The sequence below is a fragment of the Pieris brassicae genome, chromosome 9 (genome assembly GCF_905147105.1).
Source record: "Pieris brassicae chromosome 9, ilPieBrab1.1, whole genome shotgun sequence".
Classification (NCBI taxonomy): Eukaryota; Metazoa; Arthropoda; class Insecta; order Lepidoptera; family Pieridae; genus Pieris; species Pieris brassicae.
Genome location: NC_059673.1, coordinates 2,080,105 through 2,104,566, shown reverse-complemented (window position 1 = coordinate 2,104,566; position 24,462 = coordinate 2,080,105). Strand labels below are relative to the sequence as shown.

Here is a 24,462-nt window from a genome sequence, read left to right as displayed (position 1 = left end):
ATGATGAATCATAATTAGATATGTATTTCGTCAAAATATCTAACGTTAACACATTGATAAAATACATTGTGGATTTATATATCTTGTATATATGGTTATATGAAATCTGCATGGAGCAGTTGGGCTAGAGGTTTCAGCATGCGTTTCTCATCCCTGAAATCGCTCGAGATTGCTCGATCCCCAGCTGTGCACCTAAGGACTTTCTATGTGCGCATTTAACATTCGCTCGAACGGTGCAGAAAACATCGTGAGGCACAGAAGGCTGATCACCTACATGCCTATTAGATTGAGAAATGATTATTAAACATATACAGAAATCTGTGGTCTAGACCTTACAAGGCTGTAGCGCCACTGGTGTTTTATTGATTTATTTATATAATATAATACAAACTACGCTCGAATTTTTTAGATTTTAGATTTAAGATTTATGTGTCAGCTTCGTGATCGTTTATTGTTCTAATAGGTCCTGACATTCGTACTTGTATTTATTTAGTTTTATTATTGACACTTCGTAATACAGGGATACAGTACAATTAAAATAATTAACTAAAAGGGCAACTGGCGGCATTATCGCTTTCTAGCGGTGTCTTCCAGGCAACCACTATTTACTAACCACCACAAGAGGCCTATTAAAGAGGGACTTTTGAATGTCAAAATTACAACTACTGGAACGATTGACAAAATTCTTTCACTATTAGAAAGCTGTATTTTCAATGACTGACATACGCCATATACCATTTTCAAAAAATATAGGGATCCTTAATAAAAATGCAATAATATAAACCAAGGCGAGAAAAAGTTAGCCATAAAAATAGTAGTTGCACCTTCTAAAAGGTTTTATATGTAGAAGAATGGAATGGACACTCCATGTTTACTCTTTTAAAATAGTTTTTTCAATATTTTGTAAACATTTGATAATGTAGTAGACCATGTACCGAGAACAAAAAAAACTTCTATACTAAAGCAAAATAGCCGCATTGTGTTATAAAAAAACAGTGCAGCAGATATTAAATTATTATTTAGATTTTAGGTGCTCGAATTCACAAACATTGTAACTATTTATATTATTCTTTATAAAAATTAAAAAATTTACATACGGTGACACAGTGTGTGAGCTACGTCAAAAGCAAATATTTATAAACCTGTATGGCTAGATTAGCAACCAGTTGATTTTGTCTAGTTTGATTGTCCTATGAAGCAGCATGATTCTAAGCATTATTTTCTTGAATAATCTCTAATTTGTAATATCATAAATGTATTTTAAGTAAAATTCATTCATTTCGTTTAAATTTGTCGTAATGTATTTTGTTTTAACGGTACTCCTAACAATATATGTTGTACTTTGCAATTAATACATGTAAACAGTGAAAGAGACAATAATAAATACATGTATGAGTCCCCAAACATCGAACAATATTAATGTGTGTGTGTGTTTAAATATAATCTTGAGTTTGATTTAAATATTTAAGAAATTTCACTACAGTACAAGTCAGCGAGAATATAGAATCATATTCTTTAGTGGAATTTTATTTTATTTATGGTATTGGCTTCAGATTGAATCTGTTTAGCTGTTATAGTTAAGATTTATAACTTATGTAGCCATAACATACATAAAATACCATCCGTGATGTCCGTCGTTCCACAACTAAGCGTTTTTAAGGTAGTGTTTGCCGCGCACCAGCGCTATGTGGAATCAGCTGCTCACTGAAGTATTTCCGAACCAATTCGAGTTACGAGTCCTTCAAGAAAAGGGCGTTCTATTACTTATAAGGCCGGGAACGCACTTGTTAACCTTTTGGTAGTGTGAGTGTCCATGGGCGGCAGTATCACTTATCAGGTGAGTTTCCTGCCCGTATGCCTCTTATTACATTAAAAAAAAAACATTTATTTTATTTTGTTTTTCTCCTGTTTTATGTTATTGAGATGTTAATAAACTGTTATTATGTTTGGTTTAATTTAGCACAGCGATTCTTGATCATAGTGCACTGTTGGGCACAGGCCTATGCCAAGTTTTTTTTTCTTTTTTGTTTCCTAGTATAAAATTCACACAAAATAGTGTGACGTTACATGAATTACAATCTAGCCTAAACAATAATTATGGCTAATAAGTAATATTATGTTGACTCAATTTTCTACAATACTAATGAATTAAACTAAGGTAATGTTCATTAACAGTCTTAGTGTTCTATAATGTTTTGACACTATGTTCCGCGATACTGCAATTGCACTTATCACTACACTAGGGTTAGTTCTTTTTAGGCGTTTTTGCCAAGTGAACACAGTTTATCACACAGTTTGTCTTATCTTCTATAAATTGGAGGTTATTCTTGCTGTATTCCATATAACTGCTTTTTGAAGAATGATGGATACCATTAATTATTATCAAAAACTTATGTAATTTAATAATGTTTTTTTCTTTACTCACAGTGGCTGGAAGAGATCGCTCGAAAGCGATAAGGCCGCCAGTTGACCTCCTTTTCATTTAATTATGTTCAATTTTTATATTGTAATGTAACGAAGTGTTAATAAAATAAAATAAATTTCTGGTTCACAAAATAATTTTTGCGAACTTCATGATATCATCATGCAATCATTATACGACCCCTTGGGTGCGGCGCACTAGCATAATAGTGAAATAAGATAAATCGAGTATTTTAATTTTTATTTGTGTGTCAAACATTAGATCATACATTATTATCTGTATTTTTAATCAATTGTGTGAATCCGCCAGATTGGCAGCATATCCTCGTTTACCAATATCTTTTATTAGACTTCAAGCGTCTCTGAACACGAATGAACGCAATTAAGGGATTTTTAAATAGTCATACATCGGATTCATAGTTGTTGGTACGATGTATATAAATAATAATGCATCTCAAAATATTTTTTATATCTTCCGTGAATTCTGAGGAAGGTTCTTACGGAGAGAAAAATTGGAATACATAGGTTTGTATTCCGGAAAAGTTAACAGTAGTAAAAGGTTCCATATGTATGTAGCTACTAAAAAGTAAGTCCAGTAAATATATTAAAGCGAAACGAAGTTCGCGAGGGTATTTATTTAATAGTTTTAAATTTAAATAAATGACAAACAAATTAAACCAGTTTAACAAAACTTAATTATGTTCATTCACCTCTTATAACGAGTTTTTACGAACTGTAGTCGCCTATAATATAGTCAAACTACAGTCATAGAATAGGGAGATATTTGTATGACAGGTGACAGATGACAGTAGTATGAGCTGTCATAGTCCTTCTTGGCTGCATTGTAGTTCGTTACCGCCAAAACCGTGTATTCTCGTGTACTCGATGATTTAACTGATTTTTCACGATGTCAGACTGACAATTATTGACATCGTTTATTCTAGTCTCAGTCTTCCTCTGACACACCCAATATTTCAAGTAAAAACTTATAATAAATCCGGATTCTATCTACAAAATGCCAGTTATTTATAACGAACTACTCGTTTTCTCTCATTTTCTATTGCTTCTATTTTTCGACCCTGCATTCTACATAGACAGCTCGTGGCTCGATATGAATTATAAAAGTATTTTCATCGAGCAGTGTTAGCCTAGTGGCTTTAGTGTGCGACCCTCATCTCAGAGGTCGTGAGTTCGGATCATGCCTGTGCAAAAATTGAATTCATTATATAGATATTGAATTGCGCGACTTAAGCTCTAGCTCCTCCGGTGAAGGCAAACATCTTGAGGAAATGACTGAAACCCAAAAATGTATGCCATGTCGCTTGCCTCTCGGAACGAAGTCGTAAAGCACTATTACGACTGTTTTAATGTTTTCTTATTTTTGACTTCCTTAGACTGTAATTTTTTCAGAATTTTTGCAAAACATTTTTCTATAAATGACAATATTTCCGTAAATGAGTGTTACCACATTATTACGTTCTAGACATTTGTCAAAATTACCGTCGTGTGTGCGGTTACTGTATCGTCTGTAATTATGTTTAAACAGTGAAGCAATCGCTTTTCAGTCTAATTAGATTAATTACTGTAATGTAAATGTTATTTTGTAACACTGTTTAAATCTTCGAATAGGAAAAGTATCCTAGTAATAAAAGTATTACTGTCTTATCTTTTTGCAAAAAAATTGTTATACTCTTACGTTTTAGTTCCCCGGAGCAAGCGATGTGTCAAACAGAATCATCCAAGTAGGTGATATTTTAAAACAAAAATGATCAAAGAATCGGATACTAACACTGGAATTATTATTTTCATCGAAGATGAAGATCTATATAAAAATCCGTACACAAGAAGTAACTAACGAGTTGAATTGTTTTGTTTTGAAGTAACTGTCGGTATGTGTGTCAGTATCGCATTAACGAATTTGTTTGCGCACATTCATTGATTTATAAAAAGTTAATTGCATTGTTTTGTATTGCCAAATAAGAGATATTTAAATTATCTGGATATTTTCCAATTAATTTATTGCGTTGTAGAAATATCTTGTTCTAATTTCGTACGTATATGGTATGAATGCGCGCACGTTTAGAAGAAATTGTAAATTACAATGAAATGTTTTTTTTTTTAGTTGTTATATTTCGACGTGTGTACAGGTCTGTGTCAGCTATTTTAAATAGATAACTCGATAGGAATTTGGTAGTTGATACTTGGTACTCTTTTAACACTTTAACGCATTAACAATAAATTCATTTGGATTGGGTATTAGTTCATTTGTACTTCTAATAAAGGTAAAACATACAGACTCATCACAAATATAAGATATATAGAAAATAAAACCTGAAATAAGTTCACAGATAAAAAAGGTTATTGAAGTAGAAGAACTAATAATCAAAACGATAAAAAGTAACTCAATAAAATCATTTTTTTTTCTAAAAGGCAAATGGTAATAATATTCAAGTTTACACTGAAGTATTTCCGAACCAATTCGACTTAGGGTCCTTCAAGAAAAGAGTGCACTAATTCCGGAAACGCACTCTGGCATTGAGAGTGTCCATGGGCAGCGGCATAACGTAATGTTAGATTAACCTCTTTGCCCCGTGTTCTATAAAATAAATAATTATAAAGAAATTCGTATTAAATAAATTGTTTTTTTTTAGATTTACATTAGATTTGGATGTGTTAAAAGAAAGGTTTTTTAATTAGACTATGTTACAGTAATTCAAAGCTAGTTTAATTTAAGATTCAATTAAAGTTATACAATTAGTTTAATTTACAAAAATATTATTAATATATTTTTATTACATTGCTAAACAATACCAAAAGTCTTTTCTTACTTCTTTAAAATTTAACTTATAATTTAACAGGTGCAAATGTGTATGTATCCTATATATGTCTCCTCGTTACCTCCTCCGCCCTATTTGGGTGAGAACCTGATTAACAATATAAGGTACATAAGTATATAAATGTTTGATTATTAAAACTGTGAAATCTCTATCAATCGAACGTCGTTAACTCGAAATTCTCATTAAGTCGAAAAAATTGGCATTCCCATCCGCTGATGCCTACGCTGATTGATACGCGGTATCTCGAATTGTTTTGACTTTGTAACTCGAACTAAATGTTATATCCCTACGAAGTCTTGATAATATAACTCGAATTTCAAAAAGGAGACTCCGTAAGTCGTAAATAGTAAAATATAATTTCGAATGATTAATAGCAATAAAATCAAAAAGAATGTTCGTATTCAGGGCTTCTAATTTATTGTTTTTGTGTAGTACAGGTGCAATGAATTAATACATTCATTAAACTTTCTAAGTAACACAGCTTTTTATTTTTTTGAGTAGAGTTTACTTCATTAGTATGTAAAAAATATATAGTACAAAACTTAAGTTGAATTGTTATTCAAATTCGACTCTACTTAGAAATCGCGCTTCTGTAAGTCGAAATTTCAGCTGTTAAATCGAAGTTACCTTTAAGTCGAAAACTCGTTAACTCGATTTTTATTGCATTTCCCTTGTCATTCGAGTTATAGAAACTCCATGTAGGTGGTGGGATGCCTATATGGTGGTGGCGGGTGAATTATAAATTTAGTTATTAGGTTGGGGCAATCAACCTGATTCTTAATTATCTTAAACGCATTCATTAATTTTCTACGACTCTCCAATGACATCTTGTAGACGCTAGCCTAGTTTCGTATGTTGGCAACTCTTTTTTCGAGATGCGTTGTGTACAAATGTCTTTTTGACATTTATAATTCAAATGTATTTTAATTGTTGTCAAGAGAGTAAGTGATATTTATGAAGAGACATCTAGAAACATCGAACCAATCTTGTCAACGAACATTACTTTGTAAGATATCGACCCTTGACACAACTCGTTATTCTGATGATGCGAATCAGTAGTAATCATTTGTTAAGCAAACAAATAACAAACAATTATAATATAAATGTCTTAAATTTCTTAACTGAAGTCGTCATTAGCTAGCAAAGGATTTGGCATAATAAAATACAGATTTAGAAGGAGTATAAATTCCCGGGGACTGACGGACCGGAGCAGGTCCGGCCTTTCCTCACTAAAGATGGGAAGCTGAGTCGATAGCACTCACTCCAAAAGCGATTTTTCTCTCTGTTTCGAAGTGAGGGTTTTCTGTACGTTGCAGATCAATAGATTTACTAATCACCTTATAACAAGGCTGTAACGTCTCGTTCAATACGTTACCCCCTTTTACTAATTACTAAGTCATTTTCCTACCTATCATCCCTAATTACCATCTGCATTGACCTGGAAATGCACCAGGAACGAGAGGAAAGGATTTGATTGAAAATAAAAAAATATGATTTCCAAGTTACATGTTTATTTGCATTAAGTTACAATATAACTTTACTAGTGTCATTTTTAGGTGAGTCCTACGATAAAATTTCTGAGCTTATCTTCGAAACGGGAACCCCAGAACTAGTACAAATATGTCACAAAATACTTTCTAATACAAAACGCAAAATAGATACCCACACGCGACAATATAATAAAAAAAATCGTTTTTACTCTTGTCGGTTTACGTCCAAAGAAATCAAAATATTCTTCAACTTTTTCGTGGTTGATATGAATACCAATGAGAAGAGCCTGGTAAGTCAGGGTCGAGATTGCATATAATAATTGCGGTTAAGTGTATGAGCATTGGTAGGCGATTCGAGGCGTACACGCTATACTGGAGGCTGGATTGTATTCTATGGAGACTCATTTGCAGGTTTAATGTATTAATTTTTACTCCAACGCGTTTGACCTTCTACTCTTATACATTGCACTAAATACAATTCTAATTCCTATTAATCATCCACATAAACTAATATCAGGTTGTATTGTCATCCCAATATATATCTTGGCTTTGACCAATCCCTCTCCGAGCGGCTTGATCCTTTGGCGTTGCCAGAAGTTGTGGGGTCACACTGTATCTTCTACCGCATTTACCATGGAGAGTGTTCAGATGAGTTGTTCGGATCAATACCTGCAGCTGAGTTTTATCATCGGACGTCGAGGCAGAATAAGAAATTCCACCCGTATCACCTCGACGTCCGCCGTTCCACGACTGAGCGTTTTTCAAGGCAATTTTTGCCGCGCACCACCGCTATGTGGAACCAGCTGCCCACTGAATTATTTCCGAACAAATTCGACTTAGGGTCCTTCAAGAAAAGAGCGTACCAATTCTCAAAAGGCCGGCCACGCACTCGCAAGGTCTCTGGCATTGAGTGTATCCTGCCAGATTGCCTCTTGTTCTATAAAGAAAAAATATGATAATTTATTCAGGAATTCGTGGTGGTGTTTCGCGATTTAGCACTCGCTGTGCAAATAATGTTTACATGACTGACTCTGACTAAATGTAAAAATGTATTTCGATGCTAATATATTTATATACCTTATAGATAAATGGTTGGGCTATGTCGCTATATATAGCCTCGCCTACAGGTGGTTTTGAGGGGGTTAGTGCTGATAGAGATTTTAATGGTTAGTTGTTCATCAGACAGGTTTTGTCTTAGAAGTAGATTGATGGATTTACATAAAAAACATTCAGATTTACTTCTTTGTCCAGAAAATGTACCTGTTGGGGACGCTAAGGAAATTAGATGCATTCCAACCACAAAAAAAAAACCAGATATATTATTCATTATCAAAATTTAATGTAATCTTTGAAAATGGCATTAAAATTATTAAAAAGTTCTAAAATTAATAAAAATCCTATATATATATATATATATATATATATCCTGTTATATATATATATATATATATATATATATTTGAAAATGGCATTAAAATTATTAAAAAGTTCTAAAATTAATAAAAATCCTATATATATATATATGTCTCTGGATTTGAATGTGGTCTCATGATTAACCCGAGCTAATTGTGATTTTGAGAAAGATTTCATAAGTTTTTGGTAAGACTTTGGAAAATATTGAGAATTGCTTTACATTTTCACAGTGTTTATATATTTTCTAGTTATTGTCTAGTTGCAATTCAATTAAACAAAATAAAGTTAATGTATAATAAACCTATTTATCTCGGATTTTTTATGTTAGATATATCTAAACCGCAGTATGAGTGAGATATTTGCTTCCGATCTGAAACTGCTGTACACAGATTCTCAATCAGATGACCAACATTCTCTTTTATCGAATATTTACTAGAAACTAATAAAACCAGATATTTGTACATATTTAGATACAGATTATGTTGCATGATTTTTTTAATTTTCTTCCTAAAGTAAATAGGATAGAATTAAGTTCAAAGATGACAATTGTGGTAAAATCTTTACAGAATTTGTACGTGTGTCACTACAATATTAACGTTCGATAATTAAAAGTAGTGTTTCTTTAATAAAAATGTTTAATATTGTAAAATGTATTCATTTATATCATTAAAACATACAATTGTCAGACAATAAATAAATAAAACACGTTTATGTTTTAATTATACATTCTACCAAATAATATAGATTCATTATAAACTCGTTGGCACTCCCAATAAAAAAAAATTATAACTTAATAATCTCTTAATTAAATTTAGTTGTAGAGATTTTCATTATTCTATATTGTGATAATGTGTTCTGTAATAATTTGTAAGATAATGTTTTTTTGTTATTATTTATTAACTTAATTATATTTCTAGAAAAATATTCAGTTTTATTCATCCATTTGTGCTATATAGAAGGTCTAACAGGATGTGGAAAATCAAACTTTGTTGCAAAACTGTTACTTGATGTTATGATGAAATGCAGCCACTTTATAATATACCTGGAGTAAATTATCATCAAGCATTGCCTTACTTGCATATGTTTGATGGTAAAAATCCTCAGTTGATAATAATAAATGACGTAATTAGGGTAATCCATAGACATAAGTTTTTTTATATAACACAAAACTTGTTCCATCAAAGAAGACGACAACTTGACATTTCCCTTAATTGAAGTTATATAATATATTTTTAAAATACCCGTAATAAAACACAAATCAAATTCCTAGCTAGACAGGTTTCACCTGAGAACACTAAATTTATTGAAGAATAATGCAGATGCCGCTAAAGTTGCTCACTGACTTTTTATGAATGAATTAAAACAAAATACAGATATGTCACACAACGTATAAAATCAAACATTTTTGAAAACACTCACAATATATCCCCATGAGAACGTATAAATAACTATCTTTGTAATCAACGATTTTGCGTCAATTTTAAGGTATGTATCAACGAGTCACAACATACAAGAATTATTATAACCTCAACACACCGTCCTAAATAAAACCGTCTTGGTTTAATCGTTAATAAATGATAACGTTCAAAAAAGATTTCCGCGAAATAAGTATATTTTATCAAATTTTAATGAGTTGTGAAAAGCTGACTTCAGTGATTAATGAACTTGCGGACAGGATAATGATGGATTTTAGTGTCATTGATTTTTTAGTTAATAAACATATGTTAGAGCAACAAAAAAGCAAGATTTACTAGTGTTTTATTTTTGATGAAGCTTACTGTTCCTAGAAGTACTCAATCAGATAAAGGTACAGAATTTGTATCTAAAGATATACAAAGTTATTTAAATATATATATATATATATATATATAAATTATTAGACTACAAATAATCCAGAATTAAGGAAAGTATAACTTAGAAAGATTATAAACTGTGAAAATGAAAATGTGTCGATAATATACATATATAAATACACTTCGCTATATACAACGTAATAGCATTTCTTTTTATATTTAAAGGATATCGTAAAAGTAACGTAAAGGTACTAGGAAAGTGTTAATAATTAAAAAACTCATTTTCCATACAAACAAATTGAGGTAAAATGAGTCAACAAATTTAACTTCCTTGCAAATTCATTTATACACCGGTACGGCCACGCCGCTATGAGAAATGGGGTAAATAGATATTTCCTTACTTAAAAATAGTCAAGAATCTCCAAAAATAGCGTGACATAATACTTGAACGCTCCCTTATATTCTATAATAAACCTATTTTTATTTTATAACTTCAGTTGTAGATCGCTCACCATGTATACACTTTAATCGATTTCGAAAATTAATCCAAAACAGGCACATTTTACGAAAAAGAATTACAGAAAATTACAATTTCCTCCACTTCTGATTATAACATTGATAAAATCATAAGGTCTACTATACCTTCTGATCTGGACTCGGAAAAGAAGCATTAGTCAAGCGGAAAGGATATCCAAACAAATTTAATTCTTGTGTGCAAGAAGTCAAACGTTACAATGAAATAAAGTTTTAATATAAGTTACTTTACTCAGTAATAGTTCTATTGAATTTGTATATTAGTCTTGCTCCGATGAAACAAGGCTTGATTATACTTAATAATAATAATAAAAGCTTGGATTTGTTATATACATTTTGTATTTTTTTTTGTTATCCTAAGATTCTAGCTTCCCTCGGTACCATTGATCGGAACCGTAAAAGTCGCCTCCAACTTTTTCCAAATAGCAAGCCCATTATTTCTCCATTTACTTCTATTTCTTCAAGAAGAGGGCACCCCAACTTTTTTGGTGCCACCTCTTCTTCTTCCTCTTGGTATTTTTCATATAGTTATCTTTCAAGCACACCTTTTGTCTGTGCTTCATGCTATATTGCACTTCTGTTTTATAGCAGAATGTAAGGCATCTATCATTTTGGTTTTTATTTTATGTACGCTTCTTACTTCTTTAAAAGGATTGATTAAGAATATTTATCACCAGACACGGGCCACAGAACAAAACAGATCAGCCCTTCAAGATCAAATAATAGTGTTTAAAATAAAAATGCGTCAATAATAATTTATAAGTTTTTTTAAGAAAGTTATCCAAAATGTTTTGGTATCGACCGCTGTGCGTACGTTTGAAAATTTACAAAAAAACTGTGCCATGGACATACTTGAGTGCGTCAATAGCATCAACGTCCTAAATATTGTTAATAATGTACGTTTGTTAATCTGATTGTTTGCATGGTGGGGTTGATCGTACGTAAGGATTGAAAAGGAAAAAAAAATTATAATCGAGCCTATGAAATCGATCTTATCTAATAATATGATAAATATTTATGCAAAAAAATAATGTTAAAATACGGAGAGTATCTTGGGCTCCCCTACTATAGTAAACTTAATCTTTATATAAATTTCTTAATGGATTTAAAAGTAATCTAAATGAACAAATATATTATGTATTATCACAATACGCGTGCTAGGAAATGCTGCCGGCAAAAGGTATACGTGTGGTGAAAATAATATTTATTATTTTGATTTCGAAGCTGTTCTCAAAATATACGACCGCTTCCTAACTTAGAGCTACATTAAAGCTTAACCTTCCATGATTTGAACCCAAGACCTCACGGTTTCAGCCTGCTTGACCATACCAATGTAGCAGTTTATTTCAATTAAACACGGGCTATGATAATTGTATTGATTTGTCCGAGGCCCGGTCATACAGAACATTGGCAATGATCATGGTACAACCTTGTTAATAATTAATTGATGCAAAATTGTTATGCAAGTAGAAGTGACGTCAAAAGTATCAGATGACACCAGCCGCGTGTTACCTGCTAAGAATATAACCTTGAGAAGGGCGTTTTTGGATGTCCATTTTAAGAGAATTTATAAAAAGCAAAAGTTTCGTTAAAGAAGATTTGTCTCGTAATTAATTGATAGGAGTTGATAGGTGAATGACCCTAAGTATGACTTTTAAACTCGGCGTTTTTCATTGGTTTATATGTAAATTAGAACGTAGACTTGAAACGAAAGAAACTTATTGGTACATAATAAAAAAGGATTTTTAGTTAGAACGAAAGTATACTGGTCACACTAGAATGAAAGTGGTCACACTAAAATTTTCTGTGTCCTGGGCAGCAGGTCTCTTCCATATAAATGTTAGCGGTACTTAACAAAAACGTTTATGTTTTGCAAAGCGCAATTATAATCTGTGTCCATGATGCTCTAATCCAGTCGAAACGCAAAGTGGGTCGCTTTGGGTGTAACCGTTAAATTGGTATCTACCGCATACATCTTCTTGTTCGGTTAGATTCTCAGGTTAACTGACCAACAAAAATCAACAATAACGACTAGTTCTTTATTGATCACAGGGTTCAGTCAATACTGAGGCTGGGCTTAAAATATAAATAAAGTAGATTTATCTTATTTTACAAGTCAAACCTTGCAATACTTTAAAGCCTAGAGATTAGAGTCACAAAGCTAAATAGCTTAGAAAACATAAATTGTAAAATGTACATTTATTTACTAATGCATAATACAAATATTCTCTAAAATATCGTAATTTGATTATCATAAAAGTAAAAGGAATCTCTCATTTGTCGTTAATATTTCTAACTAACGTCATTTAGGAAATTAACGTCAACAGTTGTCATTGATATATTTATAAAACAATTAAAAATAAATGAGATTAAATGAGATTCATTCCTTATAACATGCTTTTTTTTGCAGTGGTCTTGCCAGTCTTCTCATATGGATCAGCGGTCGGTTGGTTGTCTCCAATGGGACCACGACTCATGTCAGAAGATGGGCCGGCACCTGAACCAGTACATCCCGATGTTATCTCCTGGATGGCGTCGGTACCTTACTTAGTTGGGACACCAGCGGTGTTCCTCTTTGGGTTTATTGTAGATAATTTTGGACGGAAAAAGGCGTTGATGACCACGTCGTTATCTATGGCTGTAAGGTTTATTTGTGTTTTAGTATAGATTTTTTTTTGATAGATTAGGAGGAAACCTCCAGAGAACGATGTATTATTCAACTTCACTGATCAGTCTTCTTATTAAAATATAAGCGGGCGTTTAAAAAAACAATAAAATGGCTTATTTTAAAACATTTAATCATTAGTGACCATGGAACCTTTACAATTATATATTTGTTAATTCTGTTAAGTATTGACTTAACAAATTCAAATGAATATTCATAATTTTATTAACCCGCCAAAACGATTGTCTATGCAAAATGGCGTCGCACCAGTCCGAGTGACGTAAGCACACATGTCATTTTTTTTGTGCGTTTATTGTCATTCGGACATTATCTATAAGCCTGCTACGATATCGTCGAATAATATGTGACCTTTTTGTGTTGCGTGAATGATGTATTTATTTACAAATTACACCATAAAGCCATATTATTATGGATTACGCTATTTAGGTTCAGTGGCGGTTTTTTTATATACGTTTAAATAAAAGGCTTTGTTTGAAGGTGGATAACAACTGGTTTTAGTCTTTTTTTTAATGGAATCTTGCTGTTGGCCTTTACAGCTCAGCTCGGGCTGTTTTGGCGAGCGTAGTTCGGCCTGAAATGGCGTTTTATCCCGCGGTTAGCGCAAGGGCGTCTCCAGTGAGACTCGAACCTCGGCTTGGGCCGTCGCGGGGTGGTCAATCGCTTGAAGGGCAGGACAGGGGTTTTAGTCGTTTAAAACATGAGTTTATATCTAACATAAAATTAATTAACCCCACTAGGGTTGCTACACTAAAAAACCAATTTGGCTCACCTAAGGGTAATAAATCTAAGGGACACTTCGATACAAGTAAACTCGACCTTTTTGGACATTATCGGAAACAAGAATATTGTATTACAATTTATGAGGCTCCATGTTGTGCATGGACATGTGTTTTTAGTGGCATGTCTGCGATGGCTAACATTTGGTTTACGCTTCTAATTATCTACTAAACTGTAAGGTTACATAACTCTCTCAATAACCTAATTTTGATAGTCAATTATCCCACTGAGTTTGTTTATTACAATACATGTTAATTAAATATGCACTTGTTATACTTTACCCTCCGTAGGTATTTCTTTTTTTATTGTTCTAAATTTCGATTGCCTGGAAGAAATCGCTTGTTAGCCATAAGGCCGCCCGTTGCCTAATGACTTATGTATCCTGCTTATTTTTTGCTTTATTATATGTATAATTTTGTATATTATGGTAACGAAGTGTAAATAAATATATTATCTTATTATTTCAAGTCCTAAAAGCTGTATCAGAGTCGTAATTATATATCAAACATACAACTGAGATAATAATTTAACGAAGGCCGGTTAAGCTTTCGTTTGAATATAAGGTTATATTATTTGGAAATTACTTAAACCAGCGAACGAATAAATTAGAATCGTGCCATAAACCAAATTGTGTGAAAGCTAAATTCCATTTTGTGTTACAAGATGTTTTTCAGAAATTAATTGAATATTTTTTTATCTTCTTGAATCAGTGCTGTTACCTAAACTTTTATTTATAAATCCATTACATAATGTGCTCATTTTAAAGATATATTTCTGCCTATTTCCGCGAGGAAACTAGCTGGTCTTAAGGATACACTATTTACTCGAGACTTAGCCCTGTGTTTGACTCCAGTCGAAATCCAAATCTGGCGCCAACTACGATTTTCGTATGTCAAAACCATTACGCTGATATAAGTACAGAAGATTTCTCCCTCAAAGGCGGGACACAACCCTTTTGGGGCCTCTCTTACGCTCGTTTGCCCCTCTATTCTATAAAACAAAGAAGTCATTCAAAGAAAATTTTCAGGTCTGCTGGAGCCTCAAGCTGTATTCCACGGAAACATGGGCGTTGATAACTGCAAGGGCTATTATTGGGCTTGGAGTAGCAGGTTCCTATGTAGTGACACCACTGTACATTAAAGAGACCAGCGAAGACTCTATCCGTGGTACTCTTGGAAGCCTTGTGGTACTTTCGCAAAATTTGGGGAATCTTATCGTTTATATATTGGGAGAATATTTGTGCTACCACGCCATTTTGTGGATATGCCTTGCAGTGCCGTTGATTCATCTGCTTGTGTTTCCCGCGATGCCTGAGACGCCGTCGTATCTGCTGAAGACTGGGAAGGTTGAGGTAATTTTCTTAAGAGTTTTTAACATCTTTAGAATGAAAAGTATACTTGTTCTAATAGTGAACTAAAAGGCCAGTAACGCCCTCTGGAATTGAGTGTTCATGATTACTTAACATCAGGTGAGCCTTCTGCCTGATTGCCCCCAGTTCTATATAAGAAAACTCAAAGAGTACTGAAGCTTTCCAAATTGTTTCAAATAAAAAATATCTATCAAGCAAAGGATGTATATTAATAAACTATATAAAACATAACGAAATTATGCATATTATTAGAAGAATCAAACTTCAGAATCTTTATCTAAACCATGTACTATCTGGCTATGTATATATAAACACGTATACAATAACACTGAAAAGAAGCGAATAAATAACTAATCTAATAAATTGAGATGTACGAAAGTGAAAGTCTTATTAATCGAAGTTCGTTATAACACAGTTAAATCTCTGAATCAAAAGTAAGATTTAGAGAATCGTAAAAATGACAGTGAGCCCAGGTTTAAATCGTAAATCACAAACGCATTTTGAACTTATAGTAATTTATTATAAAACCAATAAACTTAAATCATATAGAATGCATTTTTCATGTCTAAACACGCAATCGTATGTTAAATAGCCACAGATGAATTTACAAATTACGTTTTATAAATAAGTTTTCTTTTAGTGGATTATATTTACCAACGATTTCATGAAATTTATTCTCTTCAGTAATCAGTCACCAAGGAAACATCTGGAGCGCACAAGCTTTTTCCACTCGTTTCTGTAACTGTAGCCTGTATATCAGTGTATCGATTTTGTCAGTTACCTTAACCCTAAGATAACATACAACTTTACTAGTAATCATAACAATCAACTATACAGTATTAACAAATAATCTACATAGTAATAATATAATAATATTATTAAAAACTTATAAAAATATACCTTAAACGCTGGGAGTATTTTTCTCGCTGCGATACTTATTCATTAAGCGAGGAAAGCACTAGTTCTAGGGTCGGTATAACTTCAATTTTTAATTAGCGCATTGTATGGCTGAAATATGATATAACTATCTGTTGACATATGGTAGACAGGCGAGTCCGCATGCGGAGTTGGATCAAGATCAATGTATTCGTACGCTGGAAATGAACTTTACAATGACCGACAAAGCATGACTAAATTGAAAACGCTATTAGAAATACTAATGGAACAATCTTGTTCATTTGTTTTAGCTTATTTGGATTATTCGATGTTATTTAAATAACAAATATCAGGCATTTTTTGTCCCTTTTAGGGACACTAACTCTTCGAAGATGTAAGTCTACTTTAATAGGATTTTGTTAAAAACAAAAGTGCCATGCCAATTCTATGCCCAGTCTTTTTGGTAATTTTTCGATGTTTTCTGAATTTTCTTGTGCCACAAAAACAGTCCTGACTTCTAATATATAGTTTTTCTGTAGGAGGCACGCGATGCCTTAGCCTGGCTGCGGTGTCGTCAAGTAACAGATGCGTCAATTGAGAGCGAATTGCAGTTACTCCTCATGGAGCTGGAGCAGAGTAAATCAGAGGGATTTTTTAAATCAGTCAAAACATTGGGTGAGTATTTTTTTAATGTAATAGGAGGCAAACGGGCAGGAGGCTCACCTGGTGTCCAGGGATACCGCCCATAGACACTCACATTACCAGAAGGCACGCAAGTGAGGCAAGTCTTTAAAAAATTGGTACGCTCATTTCTTGAAGAACCTTAGGTCAAATTGGTTCGGAGATACTTTAGTGGGAAGCTGGCTTCATAAAGTTGTTTGCGTCACAAACTGCCTTAAGAATGATATATTGTGGAATGACGGATGTCGAGGTGAAACGTATGGTATTTTGTGTTCTGCCTTGGCATCCGATAAATAAAATTTACCCTAAACAGCGATACATGGCCGTAACACTTTGCAAGTCAATAAACATGGCATAACTAGAGGCTGGGCGCGTGACTCTCGACCAGGTCTAGCTTGTGGCTTTGAACCTACACTGTACACGAACGTTTCTTTATGCGTAATTATTAACTCCTAAGGATAGAACGTAGGAAATGAAAATGAGGTCAAGGATCATAGGACCACTGGTTTATAGATTTGATAGGTTGAGGCTTATTCATTCACATGCATCAGAAGTAAAAAGACATATAAATTTTCATGTTATAATGTATCTGTCTTCGGGGCTTTAGTTTAAGTTAATATTTGTTCCGAAAAAAGATTATTGAAGTAGAAACACTAATACCCTTTGTCATAGGGCAGATATTTGAAATCTTGGATGTAATTATTATATCGAGACTTGTATAATTGACGTTTAAAAATAAAAAAAATGGCACCAAAAGATTTCATATCATTTTGGACTTAAAAAAATAATCCTAGTCTCATTGCACAGTTTTAACTAAAAAAACAAATAATTTTCCTCATCATAGATAAATAAGATCCATTTTGTCTGTAACTGTCTTTTTTAAGTCGCTTAAATATAATTTGAAAAATAAAAAAAACCTTAAAATAGTGCAATATCAATGTCTATTGTATTAAAGAAAAGTAATATTGTATGTGAGCTGTGATATATTCATAAGTTCCAAATATGTTAGCTAAAGTCCTGTTGTTGTAATAGCATATGTAGTCTGTGCCAAAAAGCAGTAACATAAAGTAAACTATCGTTAACGGGACGTAAAGTGGATGCTAACAATTCGTTCCCATAGCGTCCAGTAACGAATCAACAAGTGTTTGTGTACGGTAATGATCCACAGGGACGGATTATAGATTTATACATACAACTTACGTTCAAAATAGCGATTTTAAAAATAATTTAATAGTATTACGTAAGCACAATAGGGGGAGAGGGGTTTGATTTCCTTATTTAGTGATTACATCAACAGTAATTACTTACTTTTTTACACATATTACCGAGTCATTGTATATGCTTGAAATCTACTTCAACCAGGGTTCCTACAAGCCATGAATATATTTATGTACTATTATTTTTGAGAGCTTAGCTTACTTTTGCTGGCAAGAGGTGGGGAATAAATTGCTTACGTTACTTGAATACCTAACCTTCACGATAATATCAGTAATAAGTTAGTATGAATAAGATACAGTGAAAACTATATGCAGAAGTGCTTCTCGAACAAGTATGTAGTGAAAATAGTTTAAAAAAACAGACTATAATCAGCTCTGTCAACCATTTTTATATAAATATATTTCACGACCCTTAAGGCGATTGACTTGCGAATGGACCTAGTGACCTCACTAAGTTCTTATAATTTTAGTGTACCCAAAAGTACATATAAAAATGGGTACTTTTAGGCACCTCCTGGACGCTGTACGCAGCCCTGCAATAGGCCACATACATCATAATTACCAAATATCTGACTAATTATATAAAAAAAAACTGCGTGCGTCCAAGGTACACATGTCAGAAGTGAAACTTCTTTGTAAATTAATTATTACTAAGGTAAAAGCCCCAATAGATGATTATGTACCAGTATATGATCACTTCATGTATCTATATTCACACTGTTTATACACTAAATACGTTGAAAGAAAACACTTTTTAACCGGATTTAAATAATTATAAGTTTATAATAATACAAATAGCTTTAATCCGGTTAAAAAAGTGTTTTCTTTCAATGTGTAAAAGCTATGTTAACAAAAGACAATACACTGTATACGTGCCAATGATAATATAAATTAATAAAAAATCTTCGTTTACTGCACAAGACGTTATGCGACAGAATTGTCTTAAGTTCTAATATGTAACTATATATCAACCAATAGCGTGTAATTTTTCTCGATCTCCCTTTCTCACTCTCTCTCAAAGGGTGTCAATCGCTCTCTCCCTTTTCTACGACAAAAACGCTGCACATCTTCGTGACGTTTCCGTAAAAAAATTAATTGCTCCTAAAGAAGTTTCACTTCAAAAAGTCGGGGAATAGAAAATATTTTTTATTAAAAATATTGGTCCTAATACAAATCCGACCCTGGCCACACACGTCACTATTTGAGCACCTGAGTGGTTCGGAAGTGTCGTGATTTTGTTAGGCTTGACCGGTTTCTATTAACATAACTGTTTAACTAGTTGTGGCGTCTCGTTCAAGCTTCCGCAGCTTCATTCGCAGCGGGATTCAGTGTGGAATGTCCAGGCTTTTATAAAGCTCTTTAGGAGTCGAGTTTCATAATTGTTTTCAGTTAATAAACACTATAAACACAAAAGTCTATTTTGACCGCAATCCCAATGATAAGTGAGATGATAGACTTAGGTCGATTAGATATTAGATTAGACTTAGATAGATTTAGGCTTCAGCGTGAAGTCGTAGGTTCGATACTCTGTCTCTGTGCGCATGTTCGTTCAAACGGTGAAAGATAACATCGTGATGAAACCGGCTTTCCTTAGATCCAAAAAGTCGCCGGCGTGTGTCATGAATCATCTAAAAATGTCTACCTACCTACCAGACCTAAAAAGGTTGTAGCGGCAATGATTTATTTACACTTTATTTAAAAGAATTCATTTTATAATCTCTAGGGAAGCCAGAAGCCTTCTAGATTTGCTCAGAAATTGGCCTCTTTTGTTGGTATAATTCAGACAACTTCTTAAAGCGTATTCACCTAATTAAGTCTTAGGTAATTAACAAAATTATACGGACAACACTTTCGTCAGTGTATATGTGTGGGACATATTGAAAATTATTGAAATTATTTTGATGAAACTTGTATTGTTTCCTATCGAATACCTGATTTACATCATCGGATATTTATTATGTATTTATTAACACTACGTTGCAATACAATATATAAATTGAACATAATTAAATGAAAGGCGGCAACTGGTGGCCTTATAGCTTTCGAGCAGTTTCTTCCAGGCAACCACTGTGAGAATTTTTTTTATTCCATTATATAAGGATAAGAGTGCCTCAGTATGTTGAAAACTGTTGGAAGCGTTCAGCGGAACTTCAAAAAGTTTAAGCTCTTTTTATAAATGAAAATTGTGACGGTTTATTATTGTAGAATAAAACAATATATAAATATTTATAAAATGAACCATATTCAAGTTATCTAGCACGATAAAATAACTAAACTGAATCTTTTAATTAACTTAAATAAATTAAGGCAACGAGGATATAATTATACTAAACTGTAAAATAATAATTAACGAAAGTCCCTCCCAAAGTTATAACAAAGATCCAAAATGTCATAACACAAAAGCGTCCAATACATTGCAATCAACATTTTGTCCCTACCCTCAGTGTATTATAAAATTACCTTTTGCCATTTTAATCTTTAAAAATAATTTTCAGTCTCGGAGAAATCCACATTCCGCGCATTTCGCATAACCCTAATAATAACACTTGCGCGTGAGTTGTGTGGATGTCTCGCCGTCTTGCACTTTGCGTCGATGATTTTCAACGATGCCAGTGCCGATTGGGTGTTGTCTCCAAACCAGCAGGCAGCTGTACTTGGAGCTGTTCAGCTAGTTGGCTCATGTACTGCATCTGGCCTGGTTGAGAAGGCTGGAAGGAAGGTAATATTTTTTTGTCATTTATCATATGCTTGTGTGTAATGTCATGCGATATATAATAATTTCTCGCGATAAGATTTTTTGCTTCCTAATGGAGTTTCGAGACGAATTCTGGCTTTAACAGCATAACAGCCTTTGTATTGGTACAGCTCGCGGCCAGCCCGATTTTTTCTGGTCTTCGACAGACGGGCTTTTCCATATTGAATTTACCACGAAAAAATATGTCAAATGACGCAAAATCGAAAAAAGTTTTTAAAATAATATACGTGTTCCAAATCCATAAGTTATAGAATAATTAATTTACAGATTAAAAAGTATAAAAGCCAAAGGTGGCCATTTCGAATGTCATATTTATTTATTTTTCGCTATTTTAATAAATATGTAGGTATAAATTTTAATAATTACATTACTTCATTAAATTCTTTTGTAACAGAACTTATGGCTGGACTAGGTATTTAAGGTTCTGCTACTCTTTGGCTGATATTTTAGAAAATGTGATAAACCTCCAACCAAACCCCAATGAGGCAGAAAAATTACTGATGTTTTTGTATGTAAATGAGTTCCGACAGCAGTTAAATAAAGATAACAAAATATGGTTGTATCAAAATTGAATCTAATAGGGAACTCCGAGTAAATGAAAATTCATACGTGGTATATGGTGTATCTTTAAAGCAGTTAATTATTTTCAGCCGCTACTTGGAACAACGTGTCTTGTATCTGGAATAGCACTGACCATTCTTGGAGCGTGCTTCTGGTTCGGCAGTAGTAATTTTGCATGGTTACCCATTTGCGCCCTGTGTCTTTGCATTTATTGTGACGCTGCCGGCCTTCAACCGGTTCCTTTCGTTATTATGACTGAGATGTTCTCTTTCCAGGTAAGACTGTTTGTTTAAACGAGCAAAGAAAGAGAGAGAGAGAATATAGAGTAGAGGTTCTTTCTAAATAGGCACCCATCATTGAGCATGTCAATTAACATCAGGTGGAATTGCGGTCAAACATCTGTCCAATTGTATATAATAAAATACTATATATTTTCAATGCTATAAGATTTAACTATACACAAAGTGGACTCACTGACTAGTGAGTCTAGCAAATTAAGTGGTCGTTATGTTCACTGTCATTTATGTAATTTACTAGATTCTACCGATTTTTTTGGAATCATTCTCCAACTCATAAAAAGATGATAGAAAGAAAGAGGTATTGAAGAGAATACACATAACCTTGGTTAACGAAAAGTTTGCCTCCATACTAATAAGATAATTGTATTTCCAGCACCGTGGAACAGTGACTTCTATAGTGATAGCGTTTGCTTGCACACTTGTCTCTATAGAGTTGCGGGTCTTCCAACCGCTAGCGACGTCTGTTGGTCTGTACTTAATATTCTGGATCTTCGCCGGCGTCTGTCTTGTAAGTACAGTGTACATTTTCTGTTTTGTACCGGAGACCAAAATGAAGACTATCGAAGAGATCTATGAAGAGTTCGGGAAGAAAAAGGACGAGGAAGCTGCTACAACAAGATTGTAATATCTTTAGAAATATGTAGTCATGAAGATATAGCAACAGCAAAAACTTGTTCCGTTACTGTATGCTATATGGTGATAGATATCACAAAATATTAAGTTTATAATTTTTCTAAATAAGATTGATCCTTATTAATGACCATAATCCTTTGGATTTATTGGCTCCAGTTTATATGAATCACAAGTTTGGCGATTAAAAAGTGTGGTTGGCAGTTCTCCTTGCCCGCTCTACACTCTTGACTCACGAACTGGTAGTAAATGTAATTTTTGAATCAATTTAACATCTTTTCTGTTGACGTTCATGTGTTTTTGTTTACCTATATTAATAAAGTTATTTTGAGGTAAAGTTTGATCGGTTTTTGTACTAGAAGCAGCCGTCATGTTGTCGCCTTCGAAATGAAAATCCATTATTTCATAGATACATACGATGTCTCTCTTCCTTCCTTCCGCTTTATAAATTGTGTACAGCGATAGGTAACAATAAATCAAACAAGGCATCTCAGCCAGACATTTCTGTATTCTGATTTTCATTGTATTTAGTATCAATTATTGTATTGCCCAGACCTGTGGCGGATTTACCAGCAGGCTGGAGAAGGCTGGGCGGCAAATTTCATCTTTTTGCTACCTCCTAGAAATCAAAAAGATTACTGCATAAAGGGTTTCTGATGTTTTACAGATAGTCTGTAACTAATATTGCTCATTAGTTTCTCCTCTAATTTGTACGTGTAACAATTGTCCATATTCTAGAGTAAAACAGCTACCCACCAACCATTAAAAGACCACTGCACCTCAGCTCACACTATGAGTAAAAAGAGCGACATTGCAGAAAATGTGGAATACATTATAATACTCTGCCTACATTTAACACATATACGTCATTCCTACTCCCTGTTGGAGGCTCCGAACTGAAGTTTTACGTGAAATTTCATCAAAATTGTTGTGTTTTAATAATAATCTTGGACAAGGCAGTGTAAAACCGCCACTGGCCGAGACACGTTATGCGTTTTGCGTTCAATGGATACTACGAAAAGACTTGCCTAAGGACATTGTATATTATTGTATGGTTACTTCAGTCACATTTTTATTAATGTGTTATGGTTTCAAACCGCCATCATTCCTGTTAATAAGTATTTGTATAATATTTCTGTAATAGGTATAGTTTTTAAGTTACTGTTTTATAATAAGTTGACATATCTGACAGTATCCGATGCTGCTAAGACTGTAAAAATCAACACCATTTCGTATAACATTTTTATTTTATTAGGGTAGCTCAATCCCGCCAATTGCCATCAAATTAATTTACGTAATTTTATAAATAATGGCATCTTCTAGAGTTCCAGAAATTTCGATATGTGATCTCCACATTCGGTATGTTAAATATAAGTTGTAGAATTATTTCTTTAAGATTATGTTCTGTTAGATTCTAAATTAATGTGATGTATATAATAAACATGCTTAAAATTCTGACTTTTGTTTTCTTCCAATCTAATGGGATCCTTACAAACGTTGTGTAATACAAAAAAAATCTTGGCGATTAAAGTGTGGCGGAGAGTTTATTGCCAGTTCTTCTCTTCCGTTATACGCCCTTGATTTAAGAACTGGCAGTAAATGTAAAATTAGAAACATTCAATGTATATTTCTTTTTTTTGTCGTTCATAATTGTACATTACCTATATGAATAAATGATTTTTGACTTGTAAATCTTAAAATCGAAATACACGTTTAGTAATTATTTTTCAAGTCAAAGCAATGCATCTTGCGTTGTTTTTCCGGCATTAAAAGTTAAAGAATGTATATCGAACTACAGATATATTCTCCCAAAGATCGTATTAGATCGACCTTAATAAAATAAATAGGAAATAAAAATCAAACTCACAAGCAATGGAATGTTTATAATTGCAAGACACAGTCGTTACAATACATAATATTTATAGATTACAAGTTCATTAAACGCCATCTTGCATTGTCTATGGTAAGACTATGTAACTGACTAGTAACTATAAAAAACAAAAAGATATCTACAAATATTTGTAAACTCGATTTCGTTTCTTCATAACAAAATTAACATTAAACAAGACATCTTTATTAATAAATGGAATAAGGTTCCCGCCAAAAACTTGACATCTGTCATT

The 24,462-nt window shown here is 33.1% G+C and overlaps 1 protein-coding gene across 1 annotated transcript in view; it reads left to right on the top strand.

Annotated features, from left to right (window-relative positions):
* Positions 1 to 23,794, top strand: part of LOC123714606 (facilitated trehalose transporter Tret1-like) — a 28,997-nt gene extending 5,203 nt beyond the window's left edge. The window contains exons 2-7 of the mRNA XM_045668948.1: positions 12,899 to 13,128; positions 14,979 to 15,302; positions 16,736 to 16,871; positions 20,590 to 20,813; positions 21,500 to 21,685; positions 22,083 to 23,794. Coding sequence (XP_045524904.1) covers positions 12,899 to 13,128; positions 14,979 to 15,302; positions 16,736 to 16,871; positions 20,590 to 20,813; positions 21,500 to 21,685; positions 22,083 to 22,334 — 1,352 coding nt within the window. The 3' untranslated portion in view covers positions 22,335 to 23,794. The remainder of the gene's footprint in view (positions 1 to 12,898; positions 13,129 to 14,978; positions 15,303 to 16,735; positions 16,872 to 20,589; positions 20,814 to 21,499; positions 21,686 to 22,082) is intronic.
* The last annotated feature ends 668 nt before the right edge of the window (positions 23,795 to 24,462 follow it).